This window comes from Ranitomeya imitator, chromosome 2 (genome assembly GCF_032444005.1).
Source record: "Ranitomeya imitator isolate aRanImi1 chromosome 2, aRanImi1.pri, whole genome shotgun sequence".
Taxonomy (NCBI): Eukaryota; Metazoa; Chordata; class Amphibia; order Anura; family Dendrobatidae; genus Ranitomeya; species Ranitomeya imitator.
In genome coordinates this window covers 171,299,183-171,323,838 of record NC_091283.1, presented here as the reverse complement: position 1 = coordinate 171,323,838, position 24,656 = coordinate 171,299,183, and the positions used below count along the sequence as shown (strand labels likewise).

Genomic DNA, 24,656 nt, shown 5'->3' with positions numbered 1-24,656 from the left:
TTCTCCTGCCAAAAGCTTTTGTAATGTCAACTTAAAGGGAATCTGTCAGCAGGTTTTCACTATGTAATAAAAGAGCAGCATGAACGAAGGGATGAGAGCCTGATTCCAGTGATGTGTCACTTACTAGGCTATGTGTTGCTGTTCAATAAAATCAGTGTTTTATGAGCAGAAGATGATCTCTAGAGGACTAGCTGTCTCGTGCCTCCTGGTCCAACCCTGCCCCCACCACTGATTAGCAGTTTCTTGTTAATGTACATAGAAAGCTGCCAATCAGTGGTGTGGGCGGAGTTAGACACAGCTCAGCATTCTGAGCTCTGCTAGATCTGCACCAGAGAAAACAGGGATTCTATCACAACTGCTGAACCCAGTAAACGAAGCAATACATTGCTAGAATAAGGGTCTCTGTCCTTACATCATGCTGCTGTTAAGACTACATAGAAAAAAACTGTACCACTAAAAAAATACAAGGCTATCCATTGCACATACAGTCAAAAACTACCCTCGGTGTTTACCACCACTGCCGCTTAGGACAGGCTGCTGCCAAAGATGGTGAGGAGCGTGCTGCCAACTATGACCACCACTCGGCTGCTGTTGAAGATGGTGGGGCTACCTTCTTTTAGGAAGACCAAAGTTAGATGGTTCAGAGAGACAACCTGTGTCTGTGTTCATAGGTTACATTTGCATTGCACTTTCCATTATCAACGGAACTAGATCTGGTACGCGATAAACCTGCGTTATTATTGACTAATAATGGGTTCCAACAGGATCCACCGTGGTGTCCGTCATATTGACAAAGTCCAGGTTGGACCCTCCATTGCAGGTGTGAACAATGACAAATTAAAAAAAAAACTGTAAAAAATAACAATAAATGTCTAATGAAACCAAAAGATTGTGGCTGATAAATAAATGGCAGAAAAGGGGGCGAATGCTTAATGTACATTTACAATGGTGTATATGCAGGAACTGTGCATTTATTCTGTAAAATATATGAAATATAAATTGAACATATTTTTAGATTTTTATCATTTTCACTTTTGTCTATCCGGGAAAACAATAGTTCTTCTATGCCTATCAGGGCAAACGGGAGCGACGTGCCCCACACTCCTGTGCCAGGGTCACCGGCAGCTTCCATAGGGGCCTTTGCCCCGGTTCTTTTGACGTAAGGGAGGAAAAGTATTTATGTCAAGTTATCCGCCCCTAAGGTGATAAAAGAACATTGGGAATGTGAGCACATAAAGCAGGACTGACAGCGGCACAGACCCCGGGCGCCATTAGACAGCAGAGCCCTGACAGACAGCGCACAATGAGACTGACAAGCAAGCCAGAGGAGCAAGACAAGTTGAAGGAGACAGACACACATGGACCGGCATTGATAGACACAGCGAGATCTCTCCGGCTATGCATCGTGAACCCACGACAAAGATAAAAGCAGCTGTTGACTCCCCGCAAAAAAAACATATTTATATGCAGAGACCTTTCTATCAACCGAGACGGGTTTCATCATTTAAAGGAAAGCTAGAGAAAAAAAAAAGACATTGCCCCAGAAAGGGCATATGATGAGATGTGGACTGGCATCACTTAATATTCATAGGGGATTACTACAGAATCGTGACACTAAAGGGTTTGACGTGATATAATGGAATGGTAAAAAGTTTGTCTCTGGCAGCACAAGGTTAATCTTTGTGGATATTTTGTGCAGAAAACCCCAAATTTCAAATGAGGTAGTCATTTAGAACCAGAATGTACTGTTGCTCACAACAAAACCGGTGTACACAGAGTGTCCCTCAATCTGGAGGACCTCTCCTGTCCTGCACTACATGGACAGTGCATGGATGTCAATGGGACCAGTGCAATGCTCCATAACACCTGCAGGGAAGTTATACACTTGCCGCCAGGATTCCCCACTGATCACAGCTGATCTTTGAGGATCCCAGTATTGGGAATTTTGTATTGTCTGTCTTCTAATAAAAATGGAGACGTCCTTCATCCGTTTTCAGACATGTGACGTAAATCACACTTGTTTGAGTGTATGGAGCAGGCTTAGAAGCTGCATCCGCACCACACTTGGCAGGTGAGTTATGTTTTGATCACTGCTGTTAAACCCCCTCATTTATTGCAACATATAGAACAAGTGAACAGATGATCGCCGATTCAAGTTCCATAGGGGGGGGGCAAAAAAAAAAGAATGGAAAAAATAAATACAAAAATGACAAACATGTATATTCCCCTCCCATTTTCACCTATTAAAAATAGATATAAAGAAATAAAATAAAAAAAGAAATATTAGGCATCGCCATGTTCATCAAAGTCCTATATAAATTATAACATTATTCAACCCATACGTTAAAAGCCAAAAAGAAAAAAAAAAATGAACAAAGCCACAACAGCTGCTTTTTATGTCAAGGCACCTCCCCACCAAAAATGCAATACAAGGCGATCCAAATATTGTATGTACCCCAAAAAAGAAGACGTTATTACTTGATTAAAAAAAAAGGGGGAAGGAAAAACATAAGTTTAAAAGCTAAAATTGCCCGAAGTGGAAAAGGGCTAGAGACTATGTGAGACCACGCGAGTTACTACAGACTGGCGATCTGCTCATGTAAATAGCACATCTGACATATAAATAACCCCTTGGAATCAATGGTGCTATAGAAATACATAATAATAATAATAATAATAATAATAAAGTTCTGCAGAAACTAAATTGGATGTTAGAAATTTCAGTAAATTATGTAATTAAAAGCCACATTTGCCATCGGTTGCTAGGGGCCTCAAGCCTACATTTTTTAAACTCTATCATTTCATTCCTGTCTGAAGAGGAGACAGGAATTACAGACATTAATATTAATTACATATAATCATTTTTAATAAATCTGAAGCTTCCCATTTGCCCTACATATCTCATTTTTATCTAGGTTGCGTACATATACACAGTACTGTGTTGAAGTTTTGGACAAAAATGGAAGAAATTCTGCAAAGTGAGAATTTTTTTTTTAAATAGATGTGTTAATAGTTTGCTTTTTATCAAATAACAAAATGCAAATACAAAACGAAAACCTAAATCATATAAATATTTGGAGTCCGGCCTTTGCCATCAAAACAGCATCAATTCTTCTAGGTAAACTTGTCACTTGCACATAGTTTTGAAGGAACTCGGCCAGGAGATCGTTCCAAACATCATGAAGAACTGTGCCCAGATCCATCCTACAATACCATCAGGGAGGCGTCTGATTGGCTCAAAATTTGTTCTGCAGCAGAACAACCACCCCAAACATCCAGCCAATGTCATTCATTAACAGCAAGAAGTTCTGGAAGTGATGATCCAGCCCCCACAGTGCTCTGATGTCACATCATCCAGTCTTTCTAAGGGTCACATGAAGACACAGAAGGTCTGGGGCTGGTTCGCCAAGATTTTTTAAAAAACTGTGTGTAAGTACAACTGAACCTAGAAGAACCGATGAAGGTAAAAGGTGGTCACAACAAATATTGATGGGATTTATATTCCTCCTTTGCTCATTCTCTTTGCATTTTGCTAATATATATACCCTTGTCTAAGGGTCACTTCCGTCTGTCTGTCCTTCTGTCTGTCACGGATATTCATTGGCCGCGGCCTCTGTCTGTCATGGAATCCAAGTCACTGATTGGTCTCGCCAGCTGCCTGTCATGGCTGCCGCGACCAATCAGCGACGGCCACAGTCCGATTAGTCCCTCCCTACTCCCCTGCAGTCAGTGCCCAGCACCCGCTCCATTCTCCCCTGCCGTCAGTGCCCGGCACCCACTCCATACTCCCCGCAGTCAGTTCCCGATGCCCGCATACTCCCCTCCAGGCACCGCTCACACAGGGTTAATGCCAGCGGTAACGGACCGCGTTATGCCGCGGGTAACTCACTCCATTACTGCCGCTATTAACCCTGTGTGACCAAGTTTTTACTATTGATGCTGCCTATGCAGCGTCAATAGTAAAAAGATCTAATGTTAAAAATAATAATAATAAAAAAAATCATTATATACTCACCTTTCGCGACGCTCCGATGACCGCTCCATGCAAGCGGCAGGTTCCGGTGCTAAGGATGGTATGCGACAAGGACCTGCCATGACTTCACGGTCATGTGACCGCGATGTCATCACAGGTCCTGCGCGAGAAGGATCTGCCATGACGTCACGGTCATGTGACCGCGACGTCATCACAGGTCCTGCGCGCCTGCACGAGAAGGACCTGCCATGATGTCACGGCCATGTGACCGCGACGTCATCACACCCTGGGACCGGAAGCTGCCGCATGCACCGCGCACAGGTGACAGAACTATAAGGGGCCCTTGGATCAGAAGATGAGTATATGTTTATTTTTTAACCTGTGACATATGTGGCTTTGTGCTGTATACTACGTCCATGGGCAATATACTATGTAACTGGGCAATATACTACGTGGCTGGGCAATATACTACGTAACTGGGCAATATACTACGTAACTGGGCAATATACTACGTGGCTGGGCAATATACTATGTGGGTTGTGCAATATACTACGTGGACATGCATATTCTAGAATACCCGATGCGTTAGAATCGGGCCACCATCTAGTTATATATATATATATATATATATATATATATATATTCATATACACATACACACTTGTATTTCAGTATGTAGAACAAAAAATCAGATGATCGCCGGCTCAAGTCCCCTAGGAAGAGTAAAGAGAAGCATAAAGGCAAAATATATATATATATATATATATATATATATATATATATACCGTATATATATATATATTAAGAATAAAAACAGAATTTGAATCTCCCTTTTTCCCCTATTAAAAGTAAAGATATTAACAAAAATAAACATATTCGGTATAACTAAACTGTAAAGTGCTGTGAAATATGTTGGTGCTATGGAAATAAAAAACTAGTATTATTATTAAGTCTGATCTGTCAGAGTATAAAATGAGAGAGAGAGAGAGAGAGTGAGAGAGTGATTCGGTCGATCCTCGACTTTTCGCCATAATCGGCCGATTTCACTCGACTCGACTTTTGAGATAGTCGGGTTTCGCGAAACCCGGCTCGACCCTAAAAAAGTCAAGGTCGCTCAACCCTATTCAGGAACCTTCCTTTACAATAGAATAGACTGTTGTAATACTCCCTTCATCATAACATATATTAAAGGGTATCTATGCCAGTAAATGGCTGTTATATTCACGAAAAAAAGGCTTGGGTATAGATAGACAAAAGAGCCAAAAGAATGTAAGGGGTTAACCCATGGGGACAATCCCCTTCTCTAAATAAGGACCTTTTGGCATCAGTTGTGATCACTGGAGAAAGCTGCAGGCAGTCTGTACAACAGTGGCCACTACAGGACAAATGTCATATTACAACGCGACCATCTAAATGAATTGGTGACCATATTATACCCGGTCAAGCTAAGTCCTCCAGAGCTGGAGCTGCAGAAGTTTTTATAAAAGAGGTCCCAAACAACAACAAAGATGACCATCTTGAAAATGTAGATGAACTGAAACAGAAATTATAGAGCAAAAGTGCAGAACATTTCATTATACATTATGTATCATTACTTAAAGGGGTTACCCCGTATTTCAAAACTGATGACTTATCCTTAGGATAGAGTAGTGGGGTCTGACCCTGGGCACTTCTGCAGATCAGCTGCTTAGGTGGGCTATGCGTCTTCCTTGCTGTTTGCCAAGGACTGCGCCTTTGGTTCAGTAGTGGCTGTGCCTCATATTATAACTCAGACCCATTTAATTGAATAGGACTGAGCTGTGATAGTAGGCATGGGGCTACGGAAATTAAGGAGCTCAGCTGGTAAAAAGTGAAAAGGATAAGTAGATCCTTCAAAAAAATCAACTAGGGTACCAAAAGTCGGACTTCCACTGATCTAATACTCATGGTGTATTTGTAGAAGATATCATGAGTTTTGAAGTACCAGATAAACCCTTTGATCGTGTAGCCCTACAGACAAACATAACACCAGCCATAAAGACATACAAAAACCTGTCTAATGGAAACATCTCAAAAAATGGAAATAATCACATTCATATAAAAGAAGAAAGAAAACAGCAATTAATCTGCTATGTTATTGGGCGAAAAGGGAGATACTGGAGGGAAAGCGTCATCTGTAGAAGAAAAATTAACGAGGTGGTGATAAAGATGAGAGAAAAGGAACAAAAAAAAGGAGAAATGGACGGAAGTGAAATCGAAGAGGCAGAGGTGTCAGCAATGCAGAAACTTTATAGAGAAGCAATGAAGCACCATCTTGATTCTCAGCCCGGCGTACAACCCCTGGTGCCCATAAGGAGGATGAATGTTTAAAGAAGGGGGAGAATTATATATATATATCTACATATGCTCACTATATATATATATATGGTTGTTATATATATCGATATATCAGAAGTCCACACAGTGAATATCATAACATAGGGCAACTCACGGTGAATTAACGTTGGAGACAGACGGGCTGCGAGATATTGCACCTTGAGTTTGCTTTACAAAACTGCACATGCAAGAAAAAAAAGTGAGAAACAAAATATATCAAACCATAGCAGACATGTGGACGGCGGGAAGGTACCAACGTTTTACACCAGGCGGGAGCAGTCAAATCATATAGGGATGTTGGAAATAGGAAGGAGTAAAACGTTGGTTCTCTCCTGCTTCATGACGAGAAAAAACTACAAAAAATAATCAAATAAAATCATTAAGTAAACAGAATTCAGGAGGGAGAAAACAGAAGGTGAACGGATGGACAGGTGGTGTAAGAAGAAGAAGACGGATTAGGGAAAGTGTGGAGGAAACATGGTGAATGGGGTCAACTCCGGAGGAGGAAATGGCCAGAGAGAAACAGAGAAGAACCATGTGGAAGGAGGCAGAACGTGAGGACGAAGAAAGATTGTCCTGGTGCTGAATCCTACTAGAAATAATGACTGTACTGCATGATTCAGTAGTGTCTGTGCCATATCTGTGTCCGAATTATCTATCATAGAGCTATCTCATATCTATCATCTATAAATCTAGCTCCTATCTATCTATATCACATCTATGTATATACTTCATATCTATCAATCCTATCTATTATATCTAACAATCATATCTATTAATCATATCTTTGTATCCGTTTCATATCTATCTATCTATCTATCTATCTATCTATCTATCTATCTATCTATCTATCTATCTATCCATCTATCTATCGTGTTGGTACCCTTGAAATTGTTCCAGAAAATGAAATATTTCTCCCAGAAAATTATTGCAGCTATACGTTTTTTGTTATACACATGTTTATTTCCTTTGTGTTTATTGGAACAACACAAAAAAATCTGAGAAAAATGGCAAATTGGACATAATTTCACACAAAACCCTCGATGTAATATTTGGTTGTACACCCTTTGGAATAAATAACTATAATCAATCAATTCCTATAAACATCATCAACAAGCTTCTTATACCTTTCAAATAGAATTTTGTATCACTCTTCTATTGCAAACTGCTCCTGGTCTCTCATATTTGAAGGCGCCTTCTCCCAACAGCAATTTTAAGATTTCTCCACAGGTATTCAATGGGCTCATTGCTGGCCACTTAAGAACTCTCCAGCGCTTTGTTTCCATCCATTTGTGGCTGCTTCTTGAAGTATGTTTGGGGTCATTGTCCTGCTGGAAGACCCATGACCTAGGACGCAAACCCAGCTATCTGACAATGAGCACTACATTGCGACCCAAAATCCTTTGGTAATTTTCAGATTTCATGATCCTTGCACACAGTCAAGTCACCAAGGCAGCAAAACAACACTGAAACATCTTTGAACCTCCATCATATTTGACTGTAGGTACTGGGTTCTTTTCTTTGTAGGCCTCATTGTGTTTTGGGTAAACAGTAGAAAGATGTGCTTTAATAGAAATGTCTATTTTGCTCTCATCTGTCCACAAGATGCTTTCCCAGAAGGATTTGGGCTCACTCACGTACACTTTGGCAAACTGAAGTCTAGCTTTTTTATATCTCTGTGTCAGCAGTGGGGTCCTCCTGGGTCTCCTGCCATAGCATTTAATTTCATTCAAATGTCGACGAATAGTTTGCACTGACACTGATGCACCCTGAGTTTGCAGGACAGCTTGAATTTCTTTAGCACTTGATTGAGGCTGCTTATACACCATCCAGACTATCCTATGTTGCAACATTCTCAAATCCTTAGACAGTTTTCTTCTACTCTTTCTGTTCTCCATGCTTAGTGTGGCACGCACAAACACACAATGCAAAGAGTTAACTTCTCCCATTTTTACCTGGTTTCAGGTGTGATTTTTATATTGTACTCACCCGTTACTTGCCACAGGTGAGTTTGAAAGAGCATCAAATGCTTGAAACAAACTGATTTACGCAAATTTTTGCAAAGGTGCCAAAAATGTTGTCTGGTCATTTTGGAGATTTTGTGAGAAACTATGTCTATTTTTCCGTTTTTTTGCGTTGTTCCTACACACATAAAGGAAATAAACATGTGTATAACAAAATACGTGAAAATCCCATTAATTTTCTGGGAGAAATACTTCATTTTCTGGAACAATTTCAAGGGTGACAACACTTTCAGCCATGATTCACTCTATCTATCTATCTATCTATCTATCTATCTATCTATCTATCTATCTATCTATCTATCTATCTATCTATCTATCTATCTATCTCATTCTTTGCAGATCTTTACCATGTTAATCTATATTCTACATTTATCCATCATACAGGTTGGGAGGTATGATTAACAACACAATGACCACAGTAGGAAAAAAAGACAAAAATAATTAAAATATCAAAGAAAAAAAAAATAAAGGCAACTCAGACAGAGTTTCAGCTTCTATGTTGCAGCTTCTATCTATAGCTGTGTTTTGACTTGATGGGAAGGAGCAATCAGTGTCAGCTGATCTCAGGCCAGCCCTTGGCATTGCGATGGTTAACTTGGCACGGTGTTGGTAATTGAGGTAGATATATTGATTGGTAAGATCATACAGCAGTGAGTCGGTGAGGACTGCCCGCACCTCCAGAGCGGGGTATGCCATCATCGCCGGGCAGTACGTTGTCACCTGATAGCTTGTTAGATCCTGTGACAGTGAATCAGGGAGCTCTTCACCACTCTGATGTCCACACGTACATGGTGTCTGTGAACTCAGAACTTCGCTGTCAGTCTGACTCATGGGACGGACAAATAAACCAAAAAGTCTTATGTTTATAGAATGACCTGCGTTACCTTCCATAAAATTACATCATTCGAGATCTGTGGGTTTGAACGCTGTGATCCGGACATGTCTGCAAATAATGATCTTCACATTCTGATGTTTGAACCTTAGGATTATGCCAAAATCAGCGGCCATGCTCAGGCACTGCTCATCTCTGTCTTTACAAACAGTTGTAGATCCATATCTGTATGAAAGGGTGTAACCTACAGATTGTTGGGTGTTTCAACGGTGGGACCTCCAGCGATTTGGAGAGTGGGGTCCTGGATCCCAGGAACAGGCCACTGCATAGCCCCAATGGAGCAGCAGTGCGCATCCTCCACCTCTGCGCCATTCATTGTCTATGGCACTGCTGGGAACAGTCGCTTGCTGTACTCTGGCTGGGGGAGATGACAATAAACGGAGTGGGGCTATGCAAGCATTACTGTGGTGCTAACTAAATGGGGGACTCTAGAGACATGTTGTCTGGTTCAATGGGGGTCCCAACAGTTACACACTACTCAGGAATCGGCAGTTTATCACTTATTTTGCAGAAGTTGTTCTGGTGAGCCAACCCTTTAAATGTTTTATCAGAGAATTACCTATTGTTGAAATCAGCCTTTTATGTTAAATCTATTGCTTTGTTTTTTCTTTCATTTTTTTTTTACTCCACGATAAAATGAAAAAAAAAACTTGCAATTTTCACACTGTCTAAGTCAAAATCTAGACTCCTACTTCCTGCGGGAGAGATGGACTTTATCAGCAATAGATAATCAGATTCTGTTAGTGTACAAGCTTTGAGCATGCTCCAATCTGGTCAAAGGTCATTGTGCAGGGAGGGAGAGGAGGTGAGCTGTGACATCACCTATTGTGAATGGTGGATTGAGCAAAAAACATGGAAAAGGATCGGTACTTGAATTAAACTTCCAATTATTTAATCCGTTACAAACAGGAATATCCATGATTAGAAAATGCAGAGTGATTCTTATGTGTCTCTGGCATAACTTTGCCAGATAAATAAATGGAAGTTTTGTTCAGCAGTGTGCAATGAGCAAAAACATGGAAAAGGATCTGTACTTGGTCGGCAGCATGGATAGAGGTACTTACTACTGATGCAGCCACAAGGCACAGTGAGGCTTTTCATGTTCTTGCACATTTTTCCTATGTACTTCACTGAATGGTGGATTCTATGTTATCTATTGTTTATAGAGGTTTTATCAGTCATTGTACAGGAGGAGGTGAGCTGTGACATCACCTATTGAGAATGATAGATCCTGTATTATCTACTGTATATAGAGGTGTTATCAGTCATTGTAATCCTGTCTGTGATGATAATGTATCTGCTGAACATCAGTCTAGTGAGGTCAAATGATATACGCGTTTGTGTGTGTGTGTATACAGTTTTGCTCAAAAGTTTACATACCTCCGCAGAATTTTTGCTTTCTTGGCCTTTTTTCAGGGAATATGAATGATAACACCAAAACTTTTTCTCCACTCGTGGTTAGTGGTTGGATGAAGCCATTTATTGTCAAACTACTGTGTTTTCTCTTTTTAAATCATAATGACAACCCAAAACATCCAAATGACCCTGATCAAAGTTCACATACCCCATTTCTTAATACCGTGTATTGCCCCCTCTAACATTATTATTATTTATTTATATAGCACCATTATAATAATAATAATAATAATCTTTATTTATATAGCGCCAACATATTCCGCAGCGCTTTACAGTTTAACAGTTTCAAACACAAAAGTCATAAGTAACAACGTTAACAATACAATAATTAAAGCAAAATAAGACGACCCTGCTCGTGAGAGCTTACAATCTACAATGAGGTGGGGGAGATACAAAGTACAGGTGTGTATTTACAATGATGTATTTACAATCATGGTCCAGCCATCTTCAGGAGTTGGGGAATAGATGGGGATAGTGAATGGGCTACACACACACAAACATAACACCATTAATTCCTTGGTGCTGTACATGAGAAGGGGTTACATCAAAATACAAATATCACTTACAGTAAACAAAACTAACTGACAGACTGATACAGAGGGGAGATGACCCTGCCCTTGCGGGCTTACATTCTACAGGATTGTGGGGAAAGAGACAGTAGGTCAAGGGTTGCAGTAGCTCCGATGTTGTTGAGGTGGTCATGTGGTCATTACATGTTGTAAGCTTCTTTGAAGAGATGGGTTTTCAGGTTCCGTTTGAAGGATCCAAATGTGGTGGATAACCAGACGTGTTGGGGCAGAGAATTCCAGATGAGGGGGGATATTCGGGAGAAGTCTTGGAAGCGATTGGGTGAGGAGCGAATAAGCGTGGAGGAGAGAAGGAGGTCTTGGGAGGACCGGAGATTACGTGAGGGAAGATATTGAGAGATTAGTTTTGAAATATACGGAGGAGAAACGTGATGGCTTTGTAGGTCAGTGTTAGTAGTTTAAACTGGATACGCTGGGAAAATGGGTGTCAGTGAAGGTATTTGCAAAGAGGGGTAGCAGGAGTGTAGTGAGGAGAGAGATTAATTAGTCGGGCAGCAGAGTAAAGGACGGATTGGAGGGATGCGAGAGTGTTAGAGGGTAGGCCACAAAGGAGGCCATTTTGGTAGACTGAAGGTTGAGGAAAGGATGGATTCTGGAAATATTTTTGAGATGGAGGTGACAGGAGGTGGTGACAGCTTGGATGTGCAGTTTAAGGGACAGGGCAGAGTCAAGGGTTACTACGAGGCAGCGGATTACCGGGATGGGGGAAAGTGTGAATCAATGACAAGTAACATAAATGACAGCTTGAAGTCTTTTGTGGTAGTTGTGGATGAGGTTCTTTATTTTCTCAGATGGTAAACCTGTCCACTCTTCTTGGCAAAAAAAACCCAGTTCCTGTAAATTCCTGGGCTGTCTAGCATGACCTGTGCGCTTGAAATCTCAGAGTGGCTCAATGATGTTGAGGTCAGGAGACTGAGATGGCCACTCCAGAACCTTCACTTTGTTCTGCTGTAGCCAGGTCGACTTGGTCTTGCATTTTGCATCGTTGTCATATTGGAACATCCAAGTACGTCCCATGCGCAGCTTGTGGACTGAGTAGTGCAAATTTGCCTCCACTATTTGATGATAACATGCTGCATTCATCTTTTCTTCAACTTTGACCAAGTTTCCTGTGCCCCAAAATCAGTGATCCACCTCCATTCTTTACAGTAGGAATGGTGTTCCTTTCATCATAGGCCTTGTTGACCTCTCTCCAAATGTAACATTTATGGTTGTGGCCAAAAAGTTCAATTTTGGTCTCATCACTCCAAATTTCCTTATTCCAGTAGTTTTGAGGCTTGTCTCAAACCAGGCAACCCCCACATGTACTTATGCTGGCTAACAGATGTAAATCATTCAGCTGCGGCAAGAAAAACTAAATCTCCGAATACTAAAAAATACTTAGAGGACCCCGAGCGTGCTCAAGAAATCTCGAGCAACGAGTATATTCGCTCATCACTAGATGTTAACTTTAGTAGCCATTCAAACCCATTTGTGTCAACTTCTGTGCATGTTATCAGGCCAAAATCACCAGGGTATGTAAACTTTTGATCAGGTTCATTTGGATGTTTTGGGTTGTCATTATGATTTAAAAAGCGAAAACACAGTATTTTTACAATAAATGGCTTCACCCAACCACTAACCATGAGTGGAGAAAAAATTTTGGTGTTATCATTCATATTCTTTGATAAAAGGTCAAGAAAGCAGAAATTCTACCGAAGTATGTAAACTTTTGAGCACAAATGTATGGTGTGTTCCTTTCCAGGGACCAGATATATCTAAGGAAATGTCTGAATGGATTTACTGAAAGGACTCAGAACTACTTGCACTTCTTTTTTAATTATTTTCAGTGGCTCTTTTTCAGACACCAGTAGTTTGGGACACTTTTAAGCATGGAGATTTTTTGCTGATTTCACATCAGCAGCGCAGCATCATCGCCAGCAGTCATATAGGCTGGATTGTGAATGTAGGCAGCCATCTCACTGCATCCATCGTGAGCAAAACCCACGTCCATCTGCTCAGGAAAACTCGTCCATCTGACTTACACATCTGCTTTTTCATCTTTTTATGTGCTGGAGGGAACTCTGGCAGATTGTCCTGTTGCCTGCCTCTTATGGTGGTGTGAGCCATCTATTAAGAATAGGTATGTACGTGCGCTCTACAACTAATGTCTAGTGTTCAACTGGGTCTGTTTGTCCACTTTGAACCCTTGAAAACATGACCTTCAAAAAAAGAGGTCCCCAATTGGGACCCCAATCCATAGCAGAAAACTCCCGCAAATAAGCGTGCATGTTTTCCGTCCGTGAGCTGCCCGTGTGTATGACTGACCACACATGGACCAACTGTACCCAATGTACTAGTGCAGATGGGCAATTTCATTATTCTGTTCCATTTTTGCAGCATATATGCTCTGTCTGACTAGGATCCTATACATTCACTGTGCATTGTACAAATAAATGCCTGAAGCCTGTATAGATTCCTTGCACAAAGCTGTGGGTCTCTGTTGCAGCGATACAGGCTCCGTCCGGTGCTGTAGAAATGGAGAATACCATACATTCAGGGGGGATTTGTGTGGATGGGAGAAATAACCTTTTTATGGCTCCATATGAAATCTGAAGCATACAGACAAACAGTGCGTGTGCATTTTTCCAGCGTTTTTTTTCCTGCAGCCAAAACCTGCTCTCTTGACAATATAAAAGTTTTTGCTGCTTTTTTTCATAGCATTTTTGTTGCTTTTTGGGGTGCAGAGTACATGAGTGATTTGTCTACAGTACATCTTTAAAAAAGTTATTTTTAGTCATCAAAAAATGCATCAAAACCTGTTTCCTGTTTTTGTGCACTTTCTCATTGCTTTCTATGGGTGAAAAAAAAATGCTGCAAAAATGCTGAAAGAATTGACACGCTGCAAATGTCACATCGGACATGCGTGATTAACATCTCCCTCGACCATCGGCCGGCATGCACCCCAATGCACATTACACAGGCGGCTGAACCCATCGACTTCAGCAGGTTCTGCCGACATTAGTCCAATGTGTATCGGGGCCTTAGGGGGCAAAGTCATTTATCTAGATGTGGACAGGACCTAGACTTGGCATTCCTTCAGAACTGGGAATTGGGCAACTGATAAACGAGAGGGGGCACAATTTACAGAATTGATCCTTACGCTGTAATTGAAAGATTTGCCGCTGACATAGGACTGACTTCCGCCACCTCCTTGGCTTTTTGCAGCGCCAGTTTCTGATTGGTTGCTTCTTCCATCTCCTCCTCATCCTATAACAGGAAATACTTATTTTGTGATCCAAGCACAGTAAGAAATTCACACGTGTTGTTTACAAGTAGAAAAAAAGGGCAGGTACACAGCAAAGAGCATCAGCAGTACAATGAAACCTTGTTATTATAGGTCATGAGATGCCATTATTCCTTGTGGAGACTTCTAAGTGGCATTGGGTGACTTAAAATATGGGCAAAGCTTCTGGGAAAAAGTATGCAAATGAGCTCTCTTCTAAAGTGAAGAAAGCTTGCTCTCTAGCGCCACCTATCGGAGGTAGCTATCCTATATAACCAGAGTCTTCCAAGAAGAAAAGGCAGCCGTTTTATGTTTTTTTACCCCTCATCAGTACTTTTTTCGTCTTGGAGGAGAGCGGTTTTGCATGCTGGCATATTTTCAGACTGCTATTAATACTAGATATTTTGCAGGTTGCCCCCTTCTGCAGTTCTTACAAATACTGAAGAAGAAAATGTACCCAACAGACAAAATAAGGTCTGTCTTGAAGGGTTGCTCCATTGCTGGTCACTTCTGCATCAGGAGGTGAGCAATGGTGATGATGTTCTGTCGAAAGTCGCCTGCTGCCCACACAGAACCGGCAGGTATTGGGTACCTTCACCAGATGCATGATATCTGCCGGCTACATGCATCCTGACAGGCACCTGATGATGACGTTATTATGGCCACTAACCACCAGATGTGGACGTTACCAGCACCACAGCAACTCTTTAAGTTCCTGTATTCAGAATAGATCTGTTTGCTAGGATGGCTACTCTTTGTCCGCTTGCAGGACCTACTATGGACTTAAAGGGGTTTTCTGGTTTAGAAATACTACTGTCCAATGCTCTGAATTAATATGAAGGATCTCCCCTTCAGGTCCCCTCATTTATTTGCCAAAGTAGAGTAAGGATACAAAGAGCGTCTCTCTCTCTGGGGTGGTCCGGCACATCTGTACATCACATGGACCACTGACTTCAATGGGGAGCTTGCTCCTTGTGGAGGCACAACAGGAAAAATAAACCCTTCCAACCGCATCCTCTCCCCGATCACAGCTGATCGCTGGGAATATTTTATAGTTTATTTTCGATATCTAGAAGAATAGCAGGTATAAAAATGTAACAACTGCTGCGTCTGTACAGGAGATGATAAGGTGTGTCCCCAGTCCAATGTTATCACTAATGTAAGGGTTAGCAGAAGACTTGTGCTGCATGAAATCTATTTAGGATATGCTCCAGTCATATCAGGCCACAGTCAGCACAAGTGGAGCGAGAAATTATTTATAGCGGAGGTTCCCAGCGTGATAATCACATACCTTGGTCAATTCCTGTGCGTTAGCCAGATTGTCAACAGCAATAGCTAAGAATACATTCAGAAGAGTATCTTATACAGATGGGAGTTAAGGACGTCAGGCTATAAATCTGTGCTCTGATCTTATCGTATGCTAGTGGACACCAAGGAGGGCTCCAGTTTGGACACAGTTTATTGCCCGTAAGACTATAGGGATGGACCTTTAAAGTGAAATTCTCACTTGAATACAATACTACGTTGCGTAATTTTTGTCAGTGCTATAGATTGTAGAGTACATGGACGACAAACGCTCCATTCAACACCCCCTGGCTGTGGTCCAGGATCACCCGGCCTGGTGATTTCCATATAGAAAAGAGAAGTCACAAGCGGGGATAAGAACTACTTAAGTTCCTGATATGGGGTCTGAATTCATTTAGGCATTTGATCGGAGATCTGAATTAATTTAGGGGTCTGGTCTGAATTAGGCTGTAGTCCTGTGGCCATGAAGGGGAAAAGGGAACACAGAATCCCACCCATTCTGGTGACTGCTGTAAACATAATTGAATCCACGGGTGGGGATACAAATTATTTAGCTGCCTGATGTGGGGTCTGAATTCATTTTGAGGTTTGGTCTATGGTCTTTCTAAGTTATATTTTAATTTGGGTCTGTTCTAAGAGGAATCGGGTGTGATTTGAGGTCTGAATTAATTTAGGGGTTTGGTTTGTAATCTGAATCAATTCAGTGACCTGAATGCCTGTAGATTTTTATCTGAGGTCTGAATAAATGTAGGGGTCTGAATTAATTTAGGGCTCTGGTCCAAGGAGTAAATTGATTTAGGGGTCTGCTCTGGGATACAAAATTAATTTAGAGGTCTCTGGTTCTCAAGGAACCTAGCGGTATGATCTGGTGTCTGAATTTATTTAAAGATTTACCCTGGGGTCTGAATAAATTTATTACATTTTTATTCCCATCTTCATAGATAAATACTATTGGACAATGCTTGATAATTCAAACACTTTTGCCATTTACTGTTTATTAAAATTTTCAGCCATTCTTGAGATATTAACACCTTTTTTTCTCTTTTTTTTTTACAACTCGTTGCCTTGGACCGACCACCACCGCTGTCTAGATTGTAAGCCCTGTGCTGAAGCTTGCTGGGATTAGGAGGCAACAGCATGATCCAGCGATGTTGGCCAGCTTCAAAACAGTGCAACATAGAAGAGCTTGTAAGCACTGCGCATGTTCTGTTCTCTAGCAGCGGTGGTGGTCGGCCTTCAAGTCAACGAAATGTAAACAAAAGAAAAGTGTTAATATCTCAGAACAGTTGGAAATTTTAATATGCAGTAAATTGTAAAATGACTTGGATTTACAAGAACTATCAGATAATACCCATTTATGAATATGAGGATAACCCTTTAATGGACAGTTATAAGAACCTTGTTTGAAGCATGAAAGGATACAGTTACCAAACAATGTAAGAATGATGAAATAGACACAGGAGTACATTCCTTTGCTGACGCCTCCTTGTGACTCGATGCCAAAGTACATGACTGTGTTCCAATCCTCTCCTGTCAGGATCTACCATAGGAAACATAGAAAAGGACAATAAGATTTGAGACTGTCACTTTGGCATAGGCAGAAGTGAAAGCTGTAGTGACTAGCTCAAGCAACCAAAAAGTAAGTCATAACTCACCTGAAACACAGTTAGTATGGCTGTGGGAAAGGTGTCAAAGTTTGTATTTCTTGTCTCTTCCTCAAAGTAAAATCTGAAAAAATCATATTTAAAAAAAGAACATTTTTATTAAAGTACATACCAGTGCTTTCTTAGACAGGAAAAGAAAATTATTGACTCAAAATAATGGAAACTGTGACCTTTTGTTAAAAATTAAGGACGTACTCGTCCTTGTGACACGGACAAAGTTATCGCCTACCAGTATGAGCCGTGGATACTCACTGTCCCCCAAAAAGTTGCATCCCCAGAAGAGCAAAGACTACAATGAAGAGGAAAAGCAAGAACAACAGGCTCACAATGGACTTCATGGAGTTCAATAATGAAACCACCAAGTTTCTGAGAGAGTTCCAGTACCTGGAAACAAAAAAGTTCAACTGATATTAAAATAATTTTTAAGAAAATGTTGTTAAGAAAATGAAAGTTTGTCAAATTGTGTAAGAAAACAAATTCCAAGTCAATCTGTGAAGGTTAGGAAAGATAGAGTCTTCTTACTTTGTGACCTTAAAGATACGGAGAAGACGTAAAGCTCGGAGGACGCTGATCCCGAATGATGTTCCTGGTTTTACTGCCGCCCAGATCACCTCAAAAATACTTCCGACTATCACCTGCAACATATTAAGGTGCTTACTGTCTGGATTCATAAAACTCATTGCAATGTTAACCCGCTCATTTCCAACCAGTCCTAATCACTGTTGCCTGCCTGCTTACCCCGTCTACAATAGATTAGCCGGGGAAAAAACAATTCTACTACTCCCCAGGCAAAACTAGATGGAAGTAAGGTAAGGAGAGACCGATCTATCCTCTCCATCCTCTACTGCAACCTGTTTTTATTTTCTACTAATAATCTCCAACCTGTGGAACTTCAACTTTTGCAAAACAACAACAACGAGAATGGGCATGTGGGGATTGGTACAATCGATCTATCGTCTCTCAGATCTATTTGCTCCTTTATGTTTACTACTGCTATGCAACAATCTATTTTGTACAAGTGGATGAATGTCGAGACTTGGATACAATGTATTATACTGAAAAACATTCATAATTACCTACCCCAAAATCAAAGCAGTTGAAGGATGAGTGGAAGTAATTCCGAGGCCCCAGACCATACATCTTCATTGACATTTCCGTCAGAAAGAGGCCCAGGAAAACAAACTCTGCAAAATCTGAAGGAGCATGTACATCTTTTTTACTCAAAATATGCATCTTATTGGAATTATAGGAGGCAACCATAATGGGAACTGAGAATCAGTGATGTCAGCTACCAATCACACTCTGCCCACTATGCTCCATGTGATAATCAGTGATGTCATCTACCAATCACATCATACTTCATCTGAGAATCCATGATGTCATCTACACTTTACACTCCATCTGAGAATCTGTGATGTCATCTACACATTACACTCCATCTGAGAATCTGTGATGTCATCTACACATTACACTCCATATGAGAATCTGTGATGTCATCTACACATTACACTCCATCTGAGAATCTGTGATGTCATCTACACTTTACACTCTATCTGAGAATCCATGATGTCATCTACACTTTACACTCCATCTGAGAATCCATGATGTCATCTACACATTACACTCCATCTGAGAATCCGTGATGTCATCTACACTTTACACTCCATCTGAGAATCCGTGATGTCATCTACACATTACACTCCATCTGAGAATCCATGATGTCATCTACACTTTACACTCTATCTGAGAATCCATGATGTCATCTACACATTAGACTCCATCTGAGAATCCGTGATGTCATCTACACATTACACTCCATCTGAGAATCCATGATGTCATCTACACTTTACACTCCATCTGAGAATCCATGATGTCATCTACACATTACACTCCATCTGAGAATCTGTGATGTCATCTACACTTTACACTCTATCTGAGAATCCGTGATGTCCTCTACACTTTACACTCCATCTGAGAATCCGTGATGTCATCTACACATTACACTCCATCTGAGAATCCGTGATGTCATCTACACATTACACTCCATCTGAGAATCCGTGATGTCATCTACACATTACACTGTCTGAGAATCCATGACGTCATCTATCAGAGATGAACAAATAAATTCACATTATCCTGGTCTAGCAACCACATTAGTCTGCTGTGGCCACAACATGGTAACCCTGCAGACCTCCTCCTAACTATCTTGGCATTCCCACCTTCAGGTTTGATAAACCGTTTGGTGTGATGTTGTGCGTCAGACTGCCACAATAACATTGCACCAGGTTGGCCAATCAAAAGAGGAGCCGAGGGTGCCATCAGGTGGGAGGACATTTGCCACTGACCCAGGGTCCCGAGAATGGATTTGCTCAGCTCTACATCTCCTAGTTACACTTTATATGAGAGTTGTTGATGGCATCTACCTATTACATTATTTGAGAATGCAGTCGATGGGCTTGGAGCCTCCTCCAGTCTGCACATATTGCTCCAGTCAGTGGCCGACACTCTCAGCAGCCGTCATATTCATAATTTACAGGTGCACCATTTCCACATCTGCTCAGTCCTGTTGCTACATTGAGCATATGACCTGTTACGTCTTTCCTGATACAAACAATACTTTTAAATATACCAACAAAAGTAGGTTACACGTCATTGGTGATATAAATAGCAACCTTGGGTTCGGATGGGGTCTGTGATAAGGAGTCTTAAGAAATGCTACGTGATTACACTGCACAGCACCTGCTCAATGACGGACGAAGGGTCAGCATGATTGTTTAATATATATATATATATATATAGAGAGAGAGAGAGAGAGAGACATATACATAAAACAGTATATTCTTATATATTTTTAACTAGAAAAACCTTTTTTTCCTGCTCAAAACAGCACTACACCTGTTCTCACGTTGTGTGAGGCTTTGCTGCTTTTCCCTATTCACTTTGCTAGGCTTGAGCTGCATTACCATGCAAGATCTATGTGCAGGAGTGGTGCTGTTTTGAAGAGAAGGCAGTCATGATTTTCAAAGACTAGACATCCCTGATTATGTCTGTATTAGGTTATCAGTTTTTCAAAGGGACCTGTCACTTGTTTAAAAAATTTTTGTTAATTACCTTGCAATACTACCTGAGCTCCTCTGATTCTGTGACTCTTTTCCTTTTTGAGCTACGTCATTCCATTGCAGAGATATTCACATATTTTTTTGTTTTATTTACTTGAGCGCAGTATGTGAAATCTCTGCTTTGCAGTTCCACTGGGCATTTCCTCAGAGCCTTCTCTAGAAGCTGCCAATCACACTGTCAACAACTGAGGAGGGATCGGTGAAAGCAGACTCCCCCAGAGAAGACTGTAAAGAATCATCTAGTTGGACTTCAAGCAGAGATTTCACATACCGTGCTCCAGAAAAAGCAAATATGAATATCTCTGCAGTGGAGCGACACAGCCCAAAACAGAAATAAGTGGCAGAATCAGGACAGCTCAGGAATTTTTACAATGTATTTAATTTAATTTAATTTTTTGATGCATGTGATAGGATCTCTGCAAAGTGCCCGAGCACTTTGAAATCATTTCATTCTGCTTCAATGCACCGAAACTTTAAAAAAAAACAAAACATGCAATTTTGGTTATAGTCTTGGTTAAAAATCTCCAGAAGTTTTTTAGTCTGCATAGCTTCAGACTGCTGAACGATCCACTGTGTAGTCTGACTAAAGTTTTGCATTAGCAGCTTCTTACTAATCGATAGACAGCAGTGAGTGCAGGTGAAAGGAAATAACGCGTGACTGCAGACGAGGCTACAGAGAAGTTCTTGCCGGCCGCCGTCTTCACACTACAGAAGGTTTTTTAATGTAGACCGCTTACAGTGTTGCTTCACTTTTCACTTCGGATCAGTTGCAGCAGCAGAAAAAAAAATGATTGCAAAAATCTGAAAACTCTTCAATGATGATCTGATATTTTCGAGTGTGTTAGTTCAAAATACATTTGCTACAAGATTGCAAAATTTATATATATTTTCTCTTTAAAATGATATTGTTCAGATGGACGGAAGGAGGCATGACTGCCCTGGGTTTGTGAGTTTTATCTTTTAATGCACATATTTTTCAAAACTGATCCAAAAGCATTGTAGGACACAGCTTGCATACTTACATAGGGCTTTGGTGAGCCAGGCAGGCTGGTTGTAGTGTACGATGGCAACGCAAAGCGTGTTCAATGCCACCACGCACAGAACAAACCAATAGAAGCTCTGCGCTTTCACCATGCGGCGGATAAAGAAACGGAACATCTTCTCCTTGCGTCGCAGGTAAGAAGAGCTCTCGTTTTTTCCACTTTTCAAGCTGGAACGGGCAAAGGGAGAACCTGTAGAAAGGCAAATTAAAACATCATTAGGATTAGACACCCCAGACCCTTCCCTTGGCATAGCCCTGTGTATCGGTATCTGCCGAGGATTCCTTTATACAGCTTTTTCCTTTTCTCAGGTACTCCTCACTTACAAGATTTTTGCTACCTATGAATGAATGGAAAGATTCTTGAGGAAGAAAATGAATTAATATCTAATACTTTTCACAGGCGAATATTTGTTACAATATTCTTGCTAAATAACCAGACCAAAATATTTTTTTCTTGGGCTGATAATTGTTGCAAAATTATCTGGACCTGAAAGCAATGTGTTTAGCAAACATCCGATTGTGTCCACTCCGGGCTGCCATCAGTGACCGGGGTCACACTAGCGAATAACATGACCCTCGCCTCCTCGAGTGTCAGCACTCTTTGCTCCAATCCTATCGCATGAGAGCATTGCAGCACAGGTGTGGAGGAGACGGAGAAAGTAATTTCTCCATCTCCTCCAAGACCTGTGTTGGCGCAAATCGGACTGCACTGGGATGACATCAGAGTGCAGTCTGATGTTTCACTCGCACCCATAGACTTGTTTGGGGGCACATTATCCACCCGCATCATGCTGCCATTGTTTTCTCATCCCGGATCAGCATGAGAAAATAATCGCAGATCTGAGCTGCCCCGTAGTATAACACCAGGCTGAGTGCTATGTGATTTTTTATCGCATAGCACTCGGCCGTGTTATACAGCAGTGTTAATCCGGGCTTAAAGGGGTTGTTCGTAACTAGGAAGCTATGACTGCTTTCTTCCATAAACACTGCCACTCCTGTCTACAGGTTGTGTATGGTATTGCAGCTTTGATACATTCATTTCAATGAACTAATGCTGCAATACAGAGCAGCATGCCACAATGTTTTTCTAACTCTGGACAACCCCTTTAAGCTGCATACTCTCAGGCTTGTGCTCATTTTGCTATAGGATAGCTAAATCAATGATCATAATAAGGCTTTAAATACATTATAAAACCACTGGTGCAAAGCCCAGATGTCTTGGTAGGAAGTTATGTCTCATAGTGTGAACGGATCGGTTACATCTAGAAAGACTTTTAATGGAAATGCCTCCTCTTATCACATTAGCACTGGCTACATAATCCACAATCAGTCAGTAATTGGCTTGAAGGATTTTTGGTAATGATGTTAACCACAGACCCAATCGAAGGTGTTCATAGATGTCCTTAAATCCACGGAGACGTTTCCAACCTTAATTATACATTGCTTGTCCAGAATTTATTATTTATAAGATTGGCCACTGAAGCAGAAACTCACGTACACATTGAGGTTACAGCAAAAGAGGACGGGAACGTAGCCTTGCTCAAATTTTAGCTATGACTCATCTAGCGTAGCCTGTGAAGCGTCGACCCTGGACAATACTGCTCTGTACAGAGAACTCTATTTCTAGACAATTTTTTTTTTATTTTTTAAAAAGCTCTGAACAATCCAGCATGGGTCAGAAACACTTAAAAAGAAAACAATTCATTTTTGATTCCAGACGGCAAGTTCTTTTTTTTTTTTTTTTGCAAGACATCAAGGTGCAATAAATTCAATATTGTAAAGGAGCAATTATTCTATGTGCAATGAACATTTTCTATTCACAGTAATAGATGTATAAAGCACTGTTATAGGGTAAGCAACTTTTTTGTAACAGTTTCGATAATGTATTTGCGCCCAGGGTCCTGGTCGTCGCAGTGGTATTGCTTTCCTCTCGGGGAGAGTGATGCTACGTTTGGAGGCAAAGAAGGATAACTGCATCCAGGTATCACAAACATGCAACGCATTTCACACTCCAGGCCACCAGGTTGAGCTTGTGCTCCTATTTATTAGGTCACTCCCTACATAGGTAAAACTGGTCGCCTGTAGGGAAAGTTAGTCAGTTGCTGGCTGAGCTCCGCTCAGATAGTTGGTCCCTGGCAGGGGTGGGATCCTGTCAAAGAACAAATGAGAAGGACACGGAGCTGTGCATGCCCTCAGAGCTGCAGCTCCTAGGAAGAGACATCGAAGGCAGAACTGTATTGCAGCGAGCGTGAAGGAAGTCGTAGCAAAGGAGACGATACCAGAAGGGGACCAGCCCTGCACAGGCTGCATCCTTCTGAGGCGCAGAATCCCGGTAGCCGGAACACCGAGGGAGTAACGACCTTTATGCATTGCTCCAGAGACCGGCAGGACAGCTAATTTCACGTTACCTGTCCACCCTACACCCAGGAGGCACAGTGGCAGCCCTTAGAGGCTGGGGCATGATAGAGTCCCTATAAACCGTTTCAAGCCACCAGTCATACGGGTTTGTCCTATCCTATATGGGGGACAGAGAGACAGACATTACATCTGTGAGGACCTTATGTGAAGCCTTAGGCCGTAAGGAACTACAACACTGCAGCACAAGGGAAGGCTGCTGATTTCCACCTGGACAAAGGGGACTCTGGACTTGCCTCCAAACCAGCCGGAGTCTGCCTGCCCTGTGATCCGGGGTGCCCTGGACTGTGGATGCTGAAGTCTTCAGTAAAGGTAAAGAGACTGCAACCTTGTGTCCTCGTTCTTCTCTATGCATCTCACCATACCACCATCTACGCACCAGGAAGCCCTGGGGACATACTTCACCTGTGGGAAGGTGTCATGCCGCTGCCGCTCCCCGTGCCCTGTCATACTTACCTGTCCTCGGCATCCCGGCGCGGCTCCTCTGCTGCAGCGTCTTCACTCCAGCGCTTGCTCCCGGCTTCTGCTGATCGTCGGGTGCACGCGCACGCTGCGTTCAGTTCTGCGCGTGCGCACCTTTAGTTTTCCTGCTGGCGCTC

The 24,656-nt window shown here is 41.6% G+C and overlaps 1 protein-coding gene across 1 annotated transcript in view; it reads right to left on the bottom strand.

The window, feature by feature from the left end:
* CACNA1B (calcium voltage-gated channel subunit alpha1 B) overlaps nt 1-24,656 on the bottom strand; it is a 467,134-nt gene that overhangs the window by 191,737 nt on the left and 250,741 nt on the right. The window contains exons 11-18 of the mRNA XM_069747979.1: nt 21,623-21,832; nt 18,562-18,674; nt 18,004-18,116; nt 17,734-17,865; nt 17,473-17,545; nt 17,240-17,357; nt 15,804-15,871; nt 14,390-14,496 (exon numbers count right to left, since the gene is read on the bottom strand). Coding sequence (XP_069604080.1) covers nt 14,390-14,496; nt 15,804-15,871; nt 17,240-17,357; nt 17,473-17,545; nt 17,734-17,865; nt 18,004-18,116; nt 18,562-18,674; nt 21,623-21,832 — 934 coding nt within the window. The remainder of the gene's footprint in view (nt 1-14,389; nt 14,497-15,803; nt 15,872-17,239; nt 17,358-17,472; nt 17,546-17,733; nt 17,866-18,003; nt 18,117-18,561; nt 18,675-21,622; nt 21,833-24,656) is intronic.